Source organism: Rhinatrema bivittatum, unplaced genomic scaffold, assembly GCF_901001135.1.
Source record: "Rhinatrema bivittatum unplaced genomic scaffold, aRhiBiv1.1, whole genome shotgun sequence".
Lineage (NCBI taxonomy): Eukaryota > Metazoa > Chordata > Amphibia > Gymnophiona > Rhinatrematidae > Rhinatrema > Rhinatrema bivittatum.
This window is the reverse complement of record NW_021820807.1, coordinates 30,314-48,279: the sequence shown is the minus strand read 5'-3', so window position 1 is coordinate 48,279 and position 17,966 is coordinate 30,314. Positions and strand designations below refer to the sequence as shown.

The following is a 17,966-nucleotide window of genomic DNA, read 5'->3' as shown; positions in this document are numbered from 1 at the left end:
ATCATATCCCCCCTCAGCTGTCTCTTCTCCAAGCTGAAAAGTCCTAACCTCTTTAGTCTTTCCTCATAGGGGAACTGTTCCATTCCCCTTATTTTGGTCACCCTTCTCTGAACCTTCTCCATTGCAATTATCTTTTTTGAGATGCGGCGACCAGAATTGTACACAGTGTTCAAGGAGCGGTCTCACCATGGAGCGATAGAGGCATTATGACATTTTCCGTTTTATTCACCATTCCCTTTTTAATAATTCCCAACATTGTTTGCTTTTTTGACTGCTACAGCACACTGAACCGACAATTTCAATGTGTTATCCACTATGATGTCTAGATCTTTCTTGGGTGATAGCACCTAATATGGAACCTAACCCATGTTATAGTTACACTGTTATTTTTCCCTATATGCATTAACTTGCACTTATGCACATTAAATTTCATCTGCCATTTGGATGCCCAATTTTCCAGCCTCACAAATTCTTCCTGCAATTTATCACAATCTGTTTGCAATTTAACTACTCTGACAATTTTGTATCTGCAAATTTGATTACCTCACTTGTTGTATTTCTTTCCAGATCATTTATAAATATATTGAAACATAAGGGTCCCAATACAGATCCCTGAGGCACTCTACTGCCCACTCCCTGCCACTGAGAAAACTCCATTTAATCCTACTGTTTCCTGTCTTTTAGCCAGTTTGTAATCCACGAAAGGACATCGCCACCTATACCATGACTTTTTACTTTTCCTAGAAGCCTCTCATGAGGAACTTTGTCAAACGCCTTCTGAAAATCCAAGTACACTACATCTACCGGTTCACCTTTATCCACATGTTGATTAACTCCTTCAAAAAAGTGAAGCAGATTTGTGAGGCAAGACTTGCCTTGGGTAAAGCCATGCTGACTTTGTTCCATTAAACCATGTCTTTCTATACATTCTGTGACTTTGCTTAGAACACTTTCCACTATTGCTGCTCCAGTCTTTTGGAATGAACTACCTGAACTGTCTTACCACCTGCACTAAAACATTTAAGTCTCAGCTGAAAATGCATCTATTCTGACTAGCTTTTTTGCTTGATTTTTATGTACATGCTCTTTTTTTTTTATTTGTATATTTTAGCGTTTTTGTTTTTTCTGATTGAAGTTTTTAACTTTTGTTTTTAGTTTTAAGCTTATGCATTTACTTTAAATGTATGATTATTTGACTTGTTTTATGGACTGTGTATACTTCTGTAAGTTGCTTAGAGTTCGTCACCAGGTGAATAATAAAATAAAATCATAATTTATCAAGAACCAATAACCTTCCATATACAAAGCCTTATGTATTATAGTAATACGATTTAAACTCTGTTCTTTTTATCATGGATAACAAAGGCAATCTTTTTTTTTTTTAAGTGTTTATACTAACTCCCCATTGAAGACCAAACTCCACCCAAAGTGACATGTTTTGTACTAACTGATGGAGGGAGAAAAGGTTGGCTATGTGAGGGGGTAACAGAACCAGAGCCATCTCTTCCTCTTCTAACCACATTCTCCATTCCCCCTCCCCCTCCCCATCTAAAGCGCCTCTGTTCCAATACCCAAGATCTTTTCCTCCACACACAAAAGAAAAATTAATAGTACAGACACATGTAAGATTGGAAAACTCCTTTTATTTCTGTAATGTAAAAGTTTACAATCACATTTTTATGAAAATTTGGTGCAGAATCTACTCCTGAACTGCTACAGGAAACTGGGGACTGAGATTATAACCTTTTGTTTTGTTGGGGGGGGTGTTTTTTTTTTTCTAGTCTACAGAAGATTTTAGGGCTACCATCACTGGAAGAAGTTTTGGATCCTGCACAAATAAATCCTGGCTATATAATGTATAGCATGATGCACACAAGTAAACATGGTGTTGTCGTTCTACAGAACAACTCAGGTTCGTTTTACAGTGTTGGGTAGACATACTAGTGTATAACAGATTCAAACATTTAAGTGTAAAACATTCTTTATTTGGAGAGACAAATAAGAACAATTTATTTAAAATGCAGATTTTATTATACTTCTAGGTCCGATTTCAAAATGTTTTCCATTCTTATTGAAGGGCTTTACAACTGATCCATGATGAAATATGGGTGGGAGTGATGCTAAATAGATAGCGTTAGAAACTTGGGGCCCTAGATCAGCTTTGGTGCTAAGGTTCCAAATACCGCTCTAATGCACATCTTTTCTGCTTTTGCTTTAATTAAAAGAATTCAGCCTTCTTCATATACTTTAACCCGGATTTTAAAAGCTCTACGGGTTACGTGCGCTGGGCCTATTTTATAAAGCCTCGCGATGCATCTAAGTCCCGTGGCTTTAAAAAATAAAATAAAAAATGGGTGGGGCCAGAGGCCTCTGGCACAGTGTGCCGGCAGGCGCAGAAGGTAACATTTTTTTTGGGGGGGGGGGGTTTATGATAGGTTAGGGGAAGGGGTGGGAAGGTTAGATTAGGGGGGAGGGAATGGGTGAAGGCTGTGGGCATTGGTGCATGCAGGCTGCACAATTGTGCACCCGCTTGCACGCGCTGACCCCCGATTTTATAACATGCACACCATGTTATAAAATTGGGTGTCCATGTGTGCGCGCACGTACCTTTGAAAATCTACCCCACTGCGTGCATTTTAAAAGGGGCCGGCGCAAGCATGGATACGCACGCACAACTTTTATAATCTACCCCTTTGTGCTTAACTCGATACAGTATTATCATATGTATTGGAACATAAACATTTTGGGGTAGATTTTAAAAGAAGCGCGCGCGGGGTACACTTGTGTGCACTACCTGGCACCTTGCGCGCGCGCCGAGCCCTAGGGGAGCCCCGGTGGCTTTCCCTCTTCCCTCTGCTACCCAGCCCTATCTAAATCCCCCCCCCCCCCCCCCCCCCCCCCCCCCACCACCTTGTTTTCAAAAGTTACGCATAACTTGCACTGGCCAGCTGCCGGCGCGCCATCCCCTGGCACAGCTGCTGTGCTGGAGGCCTCTGTCCTGCCCCGGGACATACACGTGTCGCCGAGCCTATGCAAAATAGGCTCGGCGCACCCAGGAGCAGGTTTTTGGGGGTTACACACGTAACCCTTTGAAAATCTACCTCTTTATGTGCACTAGTGATTAGAGGGACTAATGAAAGATGGAAGCCTGGGATAGCCAGCAGAACCCATCCCATCAGTTGCCAAATGTTAGCAGCTGTTCTGATAGGGTCTACTAGATTACAGATGCACTCAAATATTTTTCTAATTTCATTAATGGAAAAAGTTTGGGGCCAATTTTTTTAAATTTTGTGCGCGCTACCCAGCACACAACTGTACACCCGATTTTATAACATGCGCGCGTTGCCGCGTGCATGTTATAAAATCCAGGGTCAGCGCGCCAAGCCCAAGGGGAGCCCTGATGGCTCCCCCCCCCCCCCACCTTTGTTGCAGAAGTTACACCTGCCCGAGCCAGCTGGCTGCTGGCGCGCCATCCCCCAGCACAGGCCGCTGTGCCGGAGGATTCGGGCCCGCCCCCGGACGGCCCATTTTTCAAAGCCCCGGGACATCAGCGCGTCCCGGGGCTTGCGCGCGCCACCGAGCCTATGCAAAATAGGCTTGGCGCGCACAGGGGTAGGTTTTCGGGGGTTGCGTGTGTATCCCTTTGAAAATCTACTCCTTTGTGTTTTATAGTCCAGTGCTGCTAATAGTCTGATAAATATGGTGTGTGCTAAATGTGATAGTTGCAGTGAGGTCCCTAACTTGATCTGTATATGCTGAAGAAAGTGTAGATAGGCAATATCTTCTTCTACTTAATAGTTCATAGGTTTTGTTTAATGTATGAAAATAAAAATACAGTCCTTTTTTATACCATTGGACATATGAAATACACACTGTAAACCTTTATTTTATTTGAATGGTTAGCAATAAAAATTCCAGTAAAAATGTTATGTATGGTTAGACATTTACCTGCTTAGCTCTAAATATTTTTCTATCCCTGGATAATAATCTTACATGTTATGAAAATCACACTGCTAAATTATTTAACATTTAACTGTGCCATATTTAAAATTTGGGTAATGCTTGAATTCACTTTTTAAAAAACTTTATATATTGCACTATGGACAAAACCATTACTTTATTCTGTAATATATACAATTTACTGATATGCACAGTCAGGGTTTTTTCTCTCCCGTTCCTCAGATATTTTCCATTACATTTTGTCCTAGTCTTCAGTAGCAATTTCATGGATACCTTCCTCCAAAGAATTCAAGCAGACACAAAACTTACTAAAACAGGACAACAGTTCCATATGTCAGCAGCTTTTGTATGCTGTGGATTCACCACCTTGAGCAGTTTTATTTTACAAGAGTAAACTTGGGAGATATGATGCCACATATGTAACTATTTGGTTCCAAGTAGAGTTGCTAAAAATTATAAAGGGTTTTGTTTTGTTTTTTTAATTTTATTTGTTTCTTTGCTATTTTATTCCTTATTTTGATTTTTATATTATATTTGAGGGGTAGGGTTGCTTTATATTCCTTTCTTTACTTCCTCTTCTAGGCTCTCCTTTCTTCTTTGACTGCTTGACTCTCTCTCCTTCTCTCCAACTACTGTCTTTCCCCAAATCCTCCTCTTTAACTCAAGTAGCCTGTTAGGGTTTGCATCAGGCCACAGTTGGTCCTTTGGCAAGATGCTGACATCTTTCCTTACCTTTGTGAAGACCATATTGACATGCCTTTGTCCTGATGGTCCCACAGGGTCCGTTTCAGCATATTCTTCTCTCCCAATAGGGGTATACCAGACCATATCGTTATGCTCACCTCCAGGCAGCCCCTATCTAACACATCCTCCTCAAAACAGCCCAAAAGGGACCACAAAACAGACTCTAGAGATTAAACTTTAATTGCTAAGGTGCCTGGGATTTTCCACACCTATTAGTATCACGTGTTCAAAACTTTTTTTCAATCTTTGATTTACAAATATAAGAAATGTTGCGATATTAACTCTGAATATTTTTTTTCCTGTAGATGATCTTCCTCATTGGGTGTTATCTGCTATGAAGTGCCTAGCAAATTGTAAGTTCCATTATAAAATTAAATTCAGTGTTGAGGTGGTGTAAAATTTACAACTATAATTTTGAATTTTTACATTCTAGGCCCCCATGAAAAATAAAGCCCCACAGCATTGATCTGCATAATTTGTTATTCTTAGCATTGACTATTTATTCCTAAATACAAGAGAATAACTTATTTAATGTTCAGAATATTGGATTTTGAATCCCATTCCTCTGACTAGTGTGTGAATAATCGAATCATGAAGAATAAATAAAATGAGAGCATGAAAGATTCTCATAACACCCCACTAAGATGTGAAGACTATCAATTTAAAGTACCCATACACTTTGCCTTATGTACAAGATCAATTGCTAATATGTACTAGAAAACTTTACTTGATACTAATGACTCATTTTATATATATACAAGCCGTTAAGCCCGTTAAAACGGGCTACATCCCTCTGTCTCTCACCTCCCCCTCTTTCTCTCTCCCCTCACTCTTCACCACCCCCTCCCTCACCCACTCCTCCCCACCCTCCCTCTCCTATCACTCAGTCCCTCCCTCCCACTCAGTCTCACTCACTCCCTCCCCCCTCTCTCCCTCCCTCTCACTCACTCAGTCCCACTCACTCTCACTCAGTCCCACTCCCTCCCTCCTCTCCCTCAGTCCCACTCCCTCCCTCAGTCCCTCCCCCTCACTCATCCCTCCCTCCCACTCAGTCACTCCCTCCCCCCTCCCTCTCACTCCCTCAGTCCCACTCCCTCCCTCTCTCTCCCAGTCCCACTCCGTCCCACTCCCTCCCTCTCACTCAGTCCCTCCCTCTCACTCAGTCCCTCCCTCCCACTCTCTCTCTCCGTCCCTCCCTCCCACTCAGTCCGTCCCTCCCTCGCTACCGCCCGCTGTCGCCGCTACCGCCGCCGCTCGCTACCGCCGTCGCCGCCCGCTGCCGGTACCACCGCCGCCGCCCGCTGCTGCCGCTGGACGCCGCCATTTTTTTCTTTCTGAAGCTGCCTCAGAGCGACGTGCTCGCCCGCACATGCGCGGTAGAGCTGGTCTCTACTGCGCATTTGCGGGCCGTCGGTCACAGGCCATTTATAAGGTAGATAGATAGATATATATATATATAGATATAGATAGATATAGATAGATATAGATAGATATAGATAGATATAGATAGATATAGATAGATAGATATATATTCTGATAAGTCATTACTGTGCTATGGCTGTTGCTAATGGCTTTATTTTATAGGTGGAAGCATTTATTGGCAATAAAGTGAAACAGAATGTACTTAGTATATTCCTAAATATAACTTATACTGGAATTCATTTCAGGATTGATGTACATAATTATGCAGTCATATTATTGATACTGTTTAGTTTTTGTCTGCAAAATAAATTGGATTGCTGTATCGGAAAGACTAGCCAAAGTTGTACCTATTTTATTCACAATGCCCTTAATCTTGTAATGGTTATTCTAGTCTATGAAATGATTTCAGAAAAGGCTCATATTAAATATTTTATTCCTCACAATTTTAGGGCCTAGAAGTAATGACATGAGCCAGCCAACATATGCTGGTTTTGAACGGGATGTTTTCAGGACAGTTGCAGATTATTTTCTCAGTCTTCCTGAGCCACTGCTTACCTTTGAGTATTATGAACTGTTTGTGAATATCTTGGGTATGTACATAATTACTTTTTGAATCTGTAAAAACTTACTTCAAGATTGTAAGTACAAAAAGAATTACAATCTAAATTGAGTGCAGTTTTTTTGAAAATTGCCACTATTATATATAGATTTATAGAAAGCATGTTTAGACCTTTTCCAAAGGGAAGAAGGCTTATAAGATCTATGTGTGTGTGTGTGTGTATGTATATATATATATATATATATATAGAGATAGAGATAGAGATAGAGATGTGTGTGTGTGTCTAACCAACATTGGATCTACCCCTTCACTGTCCAACTCCTGGACCACCTTAATGCCCAGTTCCTTCTGAACATAGGAAATAAGGGGCCTCAATTCCTCCTTCCAGAACAGAAGAACCACCCACAGGTCATCCCCTCAGTTATTGGGACCTTGTAAAGTTTACTCTGTGCTTATGGCCAGGGACACAAGAACACTTAGACTCAGTATAAAGTATTTTTATTAGTCAATGTAAGTGTTCTCGGGAGATACTGGGTGCCCTTAGTCTTTCAAACTGACCAGCATCTCCCTGTATACAGAAAGTGATCCTTGTTTTATAGATAACATTCAAATACAGGGTAGAAGGTTCTAGAGACTTGCATGACTGCCCAAAGAATCATTTACATAAGTTGTGATGTCAACTGCATGATTAAATCATCGCTAACTATCCTGAGTGGCTTCCCAGGATGTGTAGCCCATTTCCCATGACTTTCTTTGTTCTGGTAAACTCTTACTGGTCAAGACAATAAACACGTCTGTAACTGTGTGGATTACAAACTCCTGAGAATAGTGCCTGAAGCTCCCCTGTGGTGACTCTATGAATAGACATCACCTGTCTGGTGCCAGTTTGCCTCCACAGATATCCAGGGAAATTCTGTAAGTCACTCAGAGTCCATTCAGCCCAGGCAGGCCAAAGACACGCAGAGGGTTCTGGGATTTCCTTCTCCAATGTTGGTTGTGTTCAGGCATACTTCTCAACCTCTTCTGTATCAGCCATGTCCTTATCCTGTCCTAATTGACATCTGCTGGGTCATCCTGATCTAACCCTGGACCAACTTCAAGACCATCTTTCCTGGTCATCCAGGATGGTCCAGGCCCAGCTGGTGAAGGAGGTCCACTGATTTCCCCCTCCCCCGGCCAAGGAGCCCTTCGGCCTCTTTGCAGAAGGTCAAGATGGCTGACAGAAATGCCCTTTTATAGCCAGTGCTTTTCCTGGTTTAAAGCTTTTTGCATAAGCAAGACAAATTCTGAGGAAAACTCCACGTCATCCTCTCCTTGTCTGGCCCAGAGCACGTACCTCCCGCCCCGCGCCCCCCCCCCCCCAAAGGAATCTCCAGTGACAATGGGGGAGGGGAGTCCACCTTCCGAGCTGTAGCCCCTCTCCTGCCTGACATGTTTAGGCTCCCAGTATTGATCCTGACAGGGCCTGGGGAACCTGTGGCTCTCCTACCACCCTTGCTCCTCCCGGAGGGCCCCTCCAGAAATGAATCAAGGCATAGTGCTGCTGCATGCAGCTGTCTGAGCCAGGCTGCTGTCCTGACCAGCTTTCCTGCACTGAGAAACTGCTGTTGGTGCTATTTTGTCTCCACGCGGCCAGGCCTGCTGCAGAGGAACAGAAGCCACGTGATCGCAGCGTGCGGGCAGTCCCAACACAGCCTATGTCTAGTTATACAAGTTACAGTACATATTCAAACACAAGCATTTTTGAAACACAGGTGTGAGGAAATAGACATACCATATCTGTTTTGCTAATCTAACAAAATAAGTTTATTGCAACCAAGTTACTTGGACCTTTAAGAGGGATTTTTAAGACTAATCAAATATTTAGCACAAATAGCAACCTAGTGTAAAAATGAGCAATACTAAATTTGGTCTAGATTGTACTAAGTATTTTTCCAATAGAGACACAAAATTTTCAAGACCCACTTGCACCCTGCATGGCTGAAGACTTCTGTTCAATTTTAATCCTCATTTTGAGGATTTTATTTACATGGACCTCCCAGTTAATATTTCTTTGAGTTTTGCTGTATGTTACTAATACACATTTCAGATCTTAAACCACAAAATGTATTTAAGATCATTGTTTTGTTGGAATGAATGCATGCTAGCATTAAACTTATCTGAATGTTGCACATTGCTTCTCTGAGCTAATGCTTTTGTATACTGCTAACAATTTAGCTACAGTAATGCCTGACTGTTTGCGTTATTTCTTTTGTATTCCTTCTTGTGCACTTTTACACCCCTTCCAACTCAATTTGTCTTTCGTTTTCTGATAGTTTTGTGTGGCTACATAACAGTTCCAAATAGATACAGAGGGAAACGTAAAATTCAAGATGAGACCTATGATCCACAGCCTACAAAAGCACTACACTTGAGCAATATAAACTTTTTCAAGTCAACAGAATGTCTTCTACTTAGTTTAGTTCACAAAGAGGAGAGAGAAGAAAATGAACAGGAAGATGATGTTTTTCCCGAAAATCATCTAAAAAATTATCCACCTCAAAAAGGATGCATGAAGCAAATACAGCATTGTAACTATGGATGTAAAACGGCCAGTGCTAATGACATTATGGGAGGAAGTTGTGAAAACCTTTCAGTCACAAGTGACAATTGTATATCGCGACTCAAATGTAAACCAAGGTACTACTCTTTGGAAGGAATTGCAGAAAATACATTACATTTTTGTAATAAAGATAGTCCAAATATATTCTCTCAATCTAACCTTAAGATATCAGACCAAGATAAAGAAGACCAATCTGGATATAAGTCAGGGTTGGTGCCTGACCTTTGTTCTGAAAACAGTGATCGTAAACCGTCCAGTGCTTGTTCCAGTAGAGTCTTTACAAGGACCATATGTGATCCAGAAGAACAGACATCCAATCGACTCTGCAGGTCGCAAAGTGTAGGAGATTGTCAGGGAATAAATATACCAGTTGCAGAAATCACCATAAAACCAAATGATATAGTTCAACTTGAACAAAGAAAACTAAGTGGGACCAGTGCAACTTCCACAGTGGAAAGAGAGCCTGCTGATTTAGATATCGCACTTCTCAAAAGATTCTGCCCAAGCACAGTGGAACTTTCAGAAAATGCTTTATCCCCAGCTTCTGTTTTGCCGACTACCACAAAAAGCTGCCATGGCACACAAAGTAAGGTTGATGCTTGTCTGCATGGAGTTGCTGGCTTGCTGTGTTGACTAATTATGTTCTTGGCTTCCTTAGTTATATTTGTCTATTTCTAAACAGAGTTTTTAAAACAGCTTTAAGTGGAGGAATTGAGATTACTGATGCTGTCTGATAGGTCAAATCACTTGACATGGGCAACTTTTTCTGCCCCATAAATTTAATATAATAGAAATCTTCTGTAAACAGTTTCCATAGATTTACCCAAAACACAGTTCTTATCTTATTTAATTTAGATGTTTATATTCCTCTCTTTGGCACTTCAAAGCAGATTACATTCAGGTACTGTAGATACCTGAGTGATTATAAGCAAGTGCCCTTTTTAAGAAGAAATGTCCATCGTTCATGAGGCAGTATCACTAGTGTTCTGTTCGTGAACATGACACTCAGGAAATCAACTTCAGTAGGAATGTTGGCCTGGGAATCCTAGAAGGCCAATCTTTAAGGCAACTCTTTGAACAAAGTTATTAGCAAGCGCCATTGTTGCTATAGAAATGACTGTCCATTAACTGGAAACATTGGACCAGATTTAAAACTTTGTGCATGTGCACTGCATGGCATGATTTTATGCGTATTTCAACCACTGAGAAAACATAGAAACTTAATTTAAGAAATGTATTTTATTTGCAGCTTTTTTATATCTAAATTCATTTAGTAACATCACATCAGTTTCCATTTAACATAATGGATAGCAATGGTGCTTTACAATTGAACAATTGAGATAATTAGAATAATAAACATCTAAAGAACAGTTGAAATGCCTTGTTTTTCAAACAATTTTTTCTGAAATAGCTTTTCTTGGCACTGCCAGATGCCATGTGTAGTTCTGTGTGCTGATATGGGAACAGTATTTTTCTTGTCTGTATAGGACAAATTTCAAATCTAAAATTTCTTAAATGCTAACACTTTCAGTAACTGGGGTTGATCTCTAACAGCAAGCACAAAAATACTTTAGGTTTTTGAGTTGGCAGATTTTATCTTTACCTTTTATTAAAACTCATCCATCTCAAACTGCTGCACTGATATTTTTGAAATGTGTGAAATCTGAGTATACAACCCTTTCTTCCAAGTTAAAATATAAGCATTTTGGCAAAATGCTGAATATTATCAAGCCACAACAATGTTGATACATGGTTTTTATAGGTGTTTGTTTATTTTAACTAAATAGCTTTAACACCTTTTTATACTAAGTCTGTACTGAGAATCTTCTAACTTCTAGGTCTGCTGCAGCCTCATTTAGAGAGCGTTGCCATAGAAGCATTGCAGCTTTGCTGTTTGCTGCTTCCACCACCAAATCGTAGAAAGCTTCAGCTTCTAATGCGTATGATTGCTCGAATCAGTCAAAATGTTGATATGCCACGACTGCATGATGCAATGGGAACTAGATCTTTGGTAAGGAATTCCTTTACTAAAAAAAAAAACTTTCACTGGCTGTTAATATCAAACAATTTTGTTTTTTTTAAATACTGTTTGGCAATAGAACTATATTAAATAAACCTACATTTATAAGACCCAGCAGCAGCATTATATACTTCAGGAAACGGGATTTGATTCCATGACCTGACTCCTGATCCTCTAACCAGAAGGGTCTATGGACATTGCAGAGGAAACATTTATAGCACCTGAAAACCCAGTGCTCCAGTGTAACACCTTCTGATGGGCGCAGATATACTTGTACTGAACTCCAAAATAAATTGCAGTCTGTCTCTGAACAAGAAAACTGTTATAATGGAAAAGGGAAAAAAAAAGTGGGGGAAAATCATGTAGCCGTGACTAAAAGCTTTTTACAATGCCTTTTGGGGGCAGGTTCCATTTTAAGCTGTAAACCCAGAGGAGTATAAAGCTGCTCAGAACATGAGAAAATTGTAAGAGATGTACTTTTTCTAATTGGACTAGATATGAAAACTTAATTAGGATTAGATATTAACTTTAGTTATGGTATGAGTTTTTAGATCTGTTTTATACAGCATTTACTATCATATTCATAGTTAACATTTTTCCATTTTACACTTTTTTTTTTAAAGTGTATTTCACCAATCATTTAGGTTATTCTCCTAGGACAAGCAAGATGGTAGTCCTCACATGTGGATGACATCAGAGGCAGCCTGGCATGGAAAACTTCTGTCAAAGTTTCTAGAACTTTGACTAGGCACACTGAGCATGCCCAGCATTCCATTATCCATGTGGGGCCCCTCTTCAGTCTCTTCTTTTCCACGGAGCTAGTGCCTCACAGTTGTGGAGCTCATGCTCTTTAAGTAAATCACATTCTTCATGGTCTGTTACAGACTGTGCCGTTCCCTGGTGGCTACCGACCGCTCGGCGGTTATTTTTCTCTATGGCGTCCTTCAGGTTCCACCGCTGTCCCCAGTGCCCTCGGACCATGTCCGTCACAGACCCCCACGAGGTCTGCGTCTTGTGCCTAGGACATTGCATGATGTGCATGGCTGTTCTTTTTGTGCTCAGATGATTCCCATGGGTCATTGAGCAGGCCTGGATAAAATGGACAAGTTGTTTGGCACCAGGAAATCTGTTCCCTTGGTATCGGGGGCATCAACACTGCATTGCAAGGAAGACTCCGGAGATATCCGGTCAGTCTTGTCCTCTCCCTCGCAAATTCACCAGCTAGGTGCTGGGGATCATACTGTATTGATTTCTTCTCTTTCTAGGTCTGGATCATTGCCATTGTCCTCGGCACCAAGGAAAGACTGGGCCGAGCACCAGGGAAAATCCAGGAAGCACCAGCATCAGTCACTTTTCTCTCATGGCTCCAAGCTCAGAAAGGCGCCAGCTTTGTTCGCTAAGCCCCTGAAGCAGCCCTATACCAACGAGACATTGACACCAAGGGCTCGAGGCAAACTCCACAGATATCTATCTGTGCCGGGTACAGCCAGCGGGTGACCCTCCAGTCAGAGGTCGATTCACATCCTTCGCAAACCATTGGAGTCATTACCTCGGACCAGTGGGTCCTCTCCATCCGCTGGGGGTACAGGTTGTGCTCCCAGGAGACATCGCTGGACTCTCCACCTTGCCCATTTTGGAGTTCTTCCAGAGATTGGGAAATACTTCTCAAAGAGCTCTCTGCCCTTCCAATAGCCAGAGCAGTCTAACACATTCCTCCCGGTCAACAGGGAAGCGGCTTCTACTCGTATTTCCTCATCCCAAAGAACAGAAGACCTTCACCCAATTTTGGACTTGAGGACTTTGAACAAATTCCTCATGCGAGAAAAGTTCAAGATGGTCTTGCTGGGTGCCTATTCTCCCTCCTACACTGAGGAGACTGGCTTTCCTCCCTCGAGCTACAGGATGCCTATGCTCACATACATAGGGATTGCCCATGCCCACCAGCGGTACCTCTGGTTTTTAGTAGGCGAGTGTCATTTTCAGTACCAAGTACTGCCCTTCAGGCTAGCATTCCATGCCCCACATTTTCACAAAATGCCTTGTGGTGGTAGCTGTGCATCTGAAGGCAGTGAGGTGAATGTTTCCCTCTATGGATGACTGACTCATCAAGAGTCCTTCCAGGCAGGGAGCGCTTCAGTCCTTGCAAACCCCATGGAATTGGGTTTCTAATAGAATTAACAAAAAAATAAAACAATGTTACGAGACTGAAGAGGGACCCCACTGGATAGTGGCATGCTCAATGTACCTAATCAAAGTTCTAGAAACTGACAGTTTTCCATGCCAGGCTCCATCTGATGTCACCCGCATGTGAGGACTAACATCCTGCTGTTCTAGGAGAGTACCTGTTACAAGTAAGCAACTCTATCTAAATGCCATTTGTAATTGCCCTGTTATTGATGTAGTATATAGAATCTGAAATGTGTTTTTTCTCTTTGAATTTGGTTTCATTCTATCCATTTGTTAAAACATTTTCAGATGATTCAAACTTTTTCTCGATGTGTGTTATGCTGTGCAGAAGAAGTAGATCTTGATGAGCTGCTTGCTACAAGATTAGTTTCTTTCCTAATGGATCATCATCAGGAAATTCTGCAGGTGCCAGTTTATTTGGCTAATGCAGTGCAGGATCATATAGAATATCTGAAAAAAGTTCAGGTAAGAGGTGGTATTGTAGAAAAGAAATTATCAGTGTATCTTTAACAGCTTGTTTGCATCTTACTCAACTAATCCTAAAAAATCCAAATAATTGTTTAAAATTGTCCTTTACCCCATTCCCTGTCCCACAAGCTATGAAAAAAAAAATTTTTCTATACAGAACTGCCACCTCTTTGTACTGTTTGGACATATCTGGGATCTATCCCAAAAGAACTAGGGGAATGATTGGTGATTGACATCAGGCCATGATTTTTCTAAAACTACTCATCCCAGCCCTATCTTTCCATTTTTCTGGGCCATAAACTGATGGAATTCTTAGCTTGTGATCCCTTTACTCTGTTCCCCATATTTTTCCAACAAAGCAATATAAGTAAAGGTTATGCAGCACCACTACATACCCAATCTCTCTAAAGAATAAACAGGAACTCAAACTTTCCTCTTGAAAATGCATGGCGATAGTGCTAATTCCTTGTGCCAACCTCCTAGCTCTTAAGAGTGTCTGTCAGAAGAACTTTCCTATTGTCTCTTTCAATAACATTTGGATAACATAGGCTTTCTTAATGACTTCGTTTCCTGCTGTAAATAAGCTTTGGGGACATAAACATTTGTTCCTATAGGTTCCTTCTACATTAAGTTAAAAAAAAAAAGTTCTACACACAACTAAAAGATCCTACTTTCTGAAACACTTGCCCATCTGTGCATGTGTGTGGATTCAAACAAAGTACCCAATAACAATCATCTTAGCCCCCCCCCCCGACATCCTAAAAATGTAATGTGGATAGGACACGCAGCTAGGTATGAGGGAGAAATGTGCACATACAGACATGGCGATGTCAAGCCACCTTCTTTTCAGAAAGGCTAAAAAGAGAAAAGTGAAATTTTGTAAATATTTCAAACTATAGACAACTTTTTAAATCTGACTTAACAGATTCTCTGTCGACTAACAGCTGAATTAGCCATGACACAAGGGTGACATCAGACAACATAGGATTGACACATCTCCTTAGCTCAGAGCTTTTGCTGCTGAACATGTACAGGCATTCCTGTGGGCGCATTGCCTTGCAAGCCTCTCAGTCTTTGTCTGTGCTGCAGCACAGATGTGTACTTTCTCTATCCGATGAAATATGTTGTATATCGGATATAGGTTCTCTGGTTTGTTCACCTATTTTTGCACCCAAGGGAATGTCCTTATCCGCCACACCCTCAGGTATAACACACCAGAGCTGCAGTCCTTCCTCTAGCCCCCCAAACCTCACCTCATAGGAGCTTCTCTCGTCTTTAGTGCCTTCCTGCAGTTTTCACCCCTTGCCACTGCCTTCTGTGTCCATGGCTTCCAGAATAAGGCAGTCAAAGCTATTTGAGGCCCCCTCCCCAACAGTAGAGGATATCCCAGGAAAAATTGCATGTGCTTTGCACATATATCGCCTTTTACATGTTAATAAATGCAGTCTGTGCTGTCTTCTCCCATTCCTCTTTCTCTTGAGCACTGTGCCCTTCTGGAAGAGGCAGTCTTCTGGTTTTGGCCAGGTTTATGGAGCATGCAGCAGGCTAAAAATGTCATAAGCCATCCCCCAATCTCTGCAGGCAGTGGAAACATGTTTTGAGTAGGCCAAAAGTTCTCTCAATGACTATCTTGGTCTGCCTGTGAGCTCTGTTGTAGCATTCATCTGCTGCAGTCTGTGGGTGTTCTAGGGGGCTTATGAGCTGGGTTTTACATAAATAACTTCTGTCACCTGTTGGGATGAAAGCTAAAGAGAGATTCCAAGCAGGTCTGCTGTGAGGCTGAACCATGGTAGAGTTTAGAGCAAGCCTCCTGCTGGGGGAAAGCAATAAGACTACCTAGAGATGGAGGGAGAGAGGACAACGGAGGTTAGATGCAGAGTTATACTGAGAACAGCATACATACTATAAGCTAAACTCTGTGGCCAGCTTAGAAGTGGTCATGCATTCCTGACTGAGAGAATGTAGGCATTGTGACAGGACAGTGGAAACCTGGGCAGTACGTCCATGATGATCCCCTTGGCATTACAGACCACCTGCCTATTGAGGACATGGAAGCTCTTACAATTGCAGATGGTTCCTTTGACTTATAGGCACATGCCTCTAAGTAATAGCCCCCAAAACTAAGGGGAAATGTGCAATTTGCTAGAAGTGGTCATGCTTTGGTATAGTTGCTGTCTGCTATGTGGGAAAGATACTGATGTGTCTTGAGACGTGTGTGTGTGTATAGATGGCAGGGAGGTGCTGGTGGCAATAAAAAAAAACAAAAAACCAAGCTGGGAGAACTGGGGACTCAGTCCTGTTTAATTATGTCTCTCTTTCAATAAGTATTTTCTTTTGGGGGCAAAAAGGCCAGGCTATAGTCCGGGCCATATTTTGGACAAATGGCACCCTGGGTTAAAAGCTCCCCCCCACCCCTACCACCATCCCCCAACTGATGATCAATAGGCCTGTCTTTGGCCACAACAGGATTGTATCCTCCATGGTAGTATGGAGACAACCAAACCTCTCTTTGGCTGCAGCAGGATGGGATCTGCTGTGGGATGGGTGGTGGTACCTAGGATGTCCCCCAGCTTGCGGTTCTCAACCGGTGTGTCGCGACACTCCAGGGTGTCGCGTGTTCCCGGACTCTCCCGCTGCTCTTTCTTCCCTGCTGCCGTTGCCGCCGGGCTAACAGCACGTTCAAGCCCAGCGGAACAGCAGCGGTGCAAAAAAAAAAAAAAGCTGTGGCATCCGTGACCCGGAACAGGAAGTGATACGCGGTGCGCGGGAAGAAGAGCCGTGCCGCATGGGAAAATAGCGGCGACAGCAGCATCGGCCCCCGAGCAATCAAAGCAGCCGGTAATCAGGAAAAGAGACAGCAGCCTCCCGCGGTCGATGGGATTCTTCTTTCTTGGCCTGCGGGGGCTGGAGGAGGCTGCGGCAGCTACCATTTGTGCTCGGGGAGGGGCGGGGAAGAGGAAGTGAGTGAGAGAAGCAGCCAGCCTGCGTGTGATTGAGAGCCTCTGTGTAAGTGAGAGAATGTATTTGATCGAGAGCATGTGTGTGTGAGTGAGAGAAACTGGTCAGAGCTGATGTGTGTGTGTGTGTGTGTGTATATGTGAGAGACAATGAAAGTGACTGCTCAAGGAGATGACTGATGTGTATGTGTGAGAGAGAGAAAAAGCATTGAAGTGAGAAATCTGGGTATGTGAGAGCATGGGCGTAAGAAGCCTGGGGGGGGGGGGGTGAAAGAAAGCATGGGAGTGAGAAGCCTGTGTGTGTGTGTGTGTGTGCATGCATGAGAGAGAGACTGGTGTGTGTGAATATGAGAGAGAGAATGTGATTCAGGGAATGAGAAGCCTGTGCAGTGGAGAGCGAGCATGGAAATGAGACTGGTGTGTGTAACAGAGAAAGTGATTATGGGAATGAGAAACCTGTGCATGTGAAGTGAGCATGGGAGTGAGAAGCCTGTGTGTGTATGCATGAGAGATCAGGTGACTGTGTGTGAGAAAGCGATTATGGGAATGAGAAGCCTGTGCATGTGAAGAGTGAGCATGGGAGTGAGAAACCTGGGTGTGTGTGACACAGCATGGGAGTGAGAAGCCTGTATGACACAGCATGGGAGTGAGAAGCCTGTATATCTGAAAGAACATGGGAGTGGGAAGCCTGTGTGTGTATGCATGAGAGAGATCAGGTGATTGTGTGTGTGTGTGAGAGTGATTATGGGAATGAGAAACCTGTGCATGTGAAGAGTGAGCATGGGAGTGAGAAACCTGGGTGTGTGTGATACAGCATGGGAGTGAGAAGCCTGTATGACACAGCATGGGAGTGGGAAGCCTGTGTGTGTATGCATGAGAGAGATCAGGTGATTGGTGGGTGGGTGTGTGTGTGTGAGTGAGACAAAGTGATTATGGGAATGAGAAGCCTGTGCATGTGGAGAGAACAAGCAAGGGAGTGAGAGACTGGTGAGTGTGTGTGAGACAGAGAAAGTGATGTATATGTAAGTAGAACACGGGAGCGGGAAG

General features: G+C 42.6%; 1 protein-coding gene across 3 annotated transcripts in view; it reads left to right on the top strand.

Annotated features, from left to right (window-relative positions):
• Nucleotides 1-17,966, top strand: part of LOC115082156 (DEP domain-containing protein 1A-like) — a 61,472-nt gene that overhangs the window by 25,743 nt on the left and 17,763 nt on the right. For 2 of the 3 annotated variants that reach the window (XM_029586413.1, XM_029586412.1), the window contains exons 5-10: nt 1,782-1,912; nt 5,010-5,057; nt 6,576-6,716; nt 9,001-9,873; nt 11,126-11,298; nt 13,783-13,959. In XM_029586413.1, coding sequence (XP_029442273.1) covers nt 1,782-1,912; nt 5,010-5,057; nt 6,576-6,716; nt 9,001-9,873; nt 11,126-11,298; nt 13,783-13,959 — 1,543 coding nt within the window. The remainder of the gene's footprint in view (nt 1-1,781; nt 1,913-5,009; nt 5,058-6,575; nt 6,717-9,000; nt 9,874-11,125; nt 11,299-13,782; nt 13,960-17,966) is intronic. The other variant, XM_029586414.1, reaches the window with a different exon arrangement.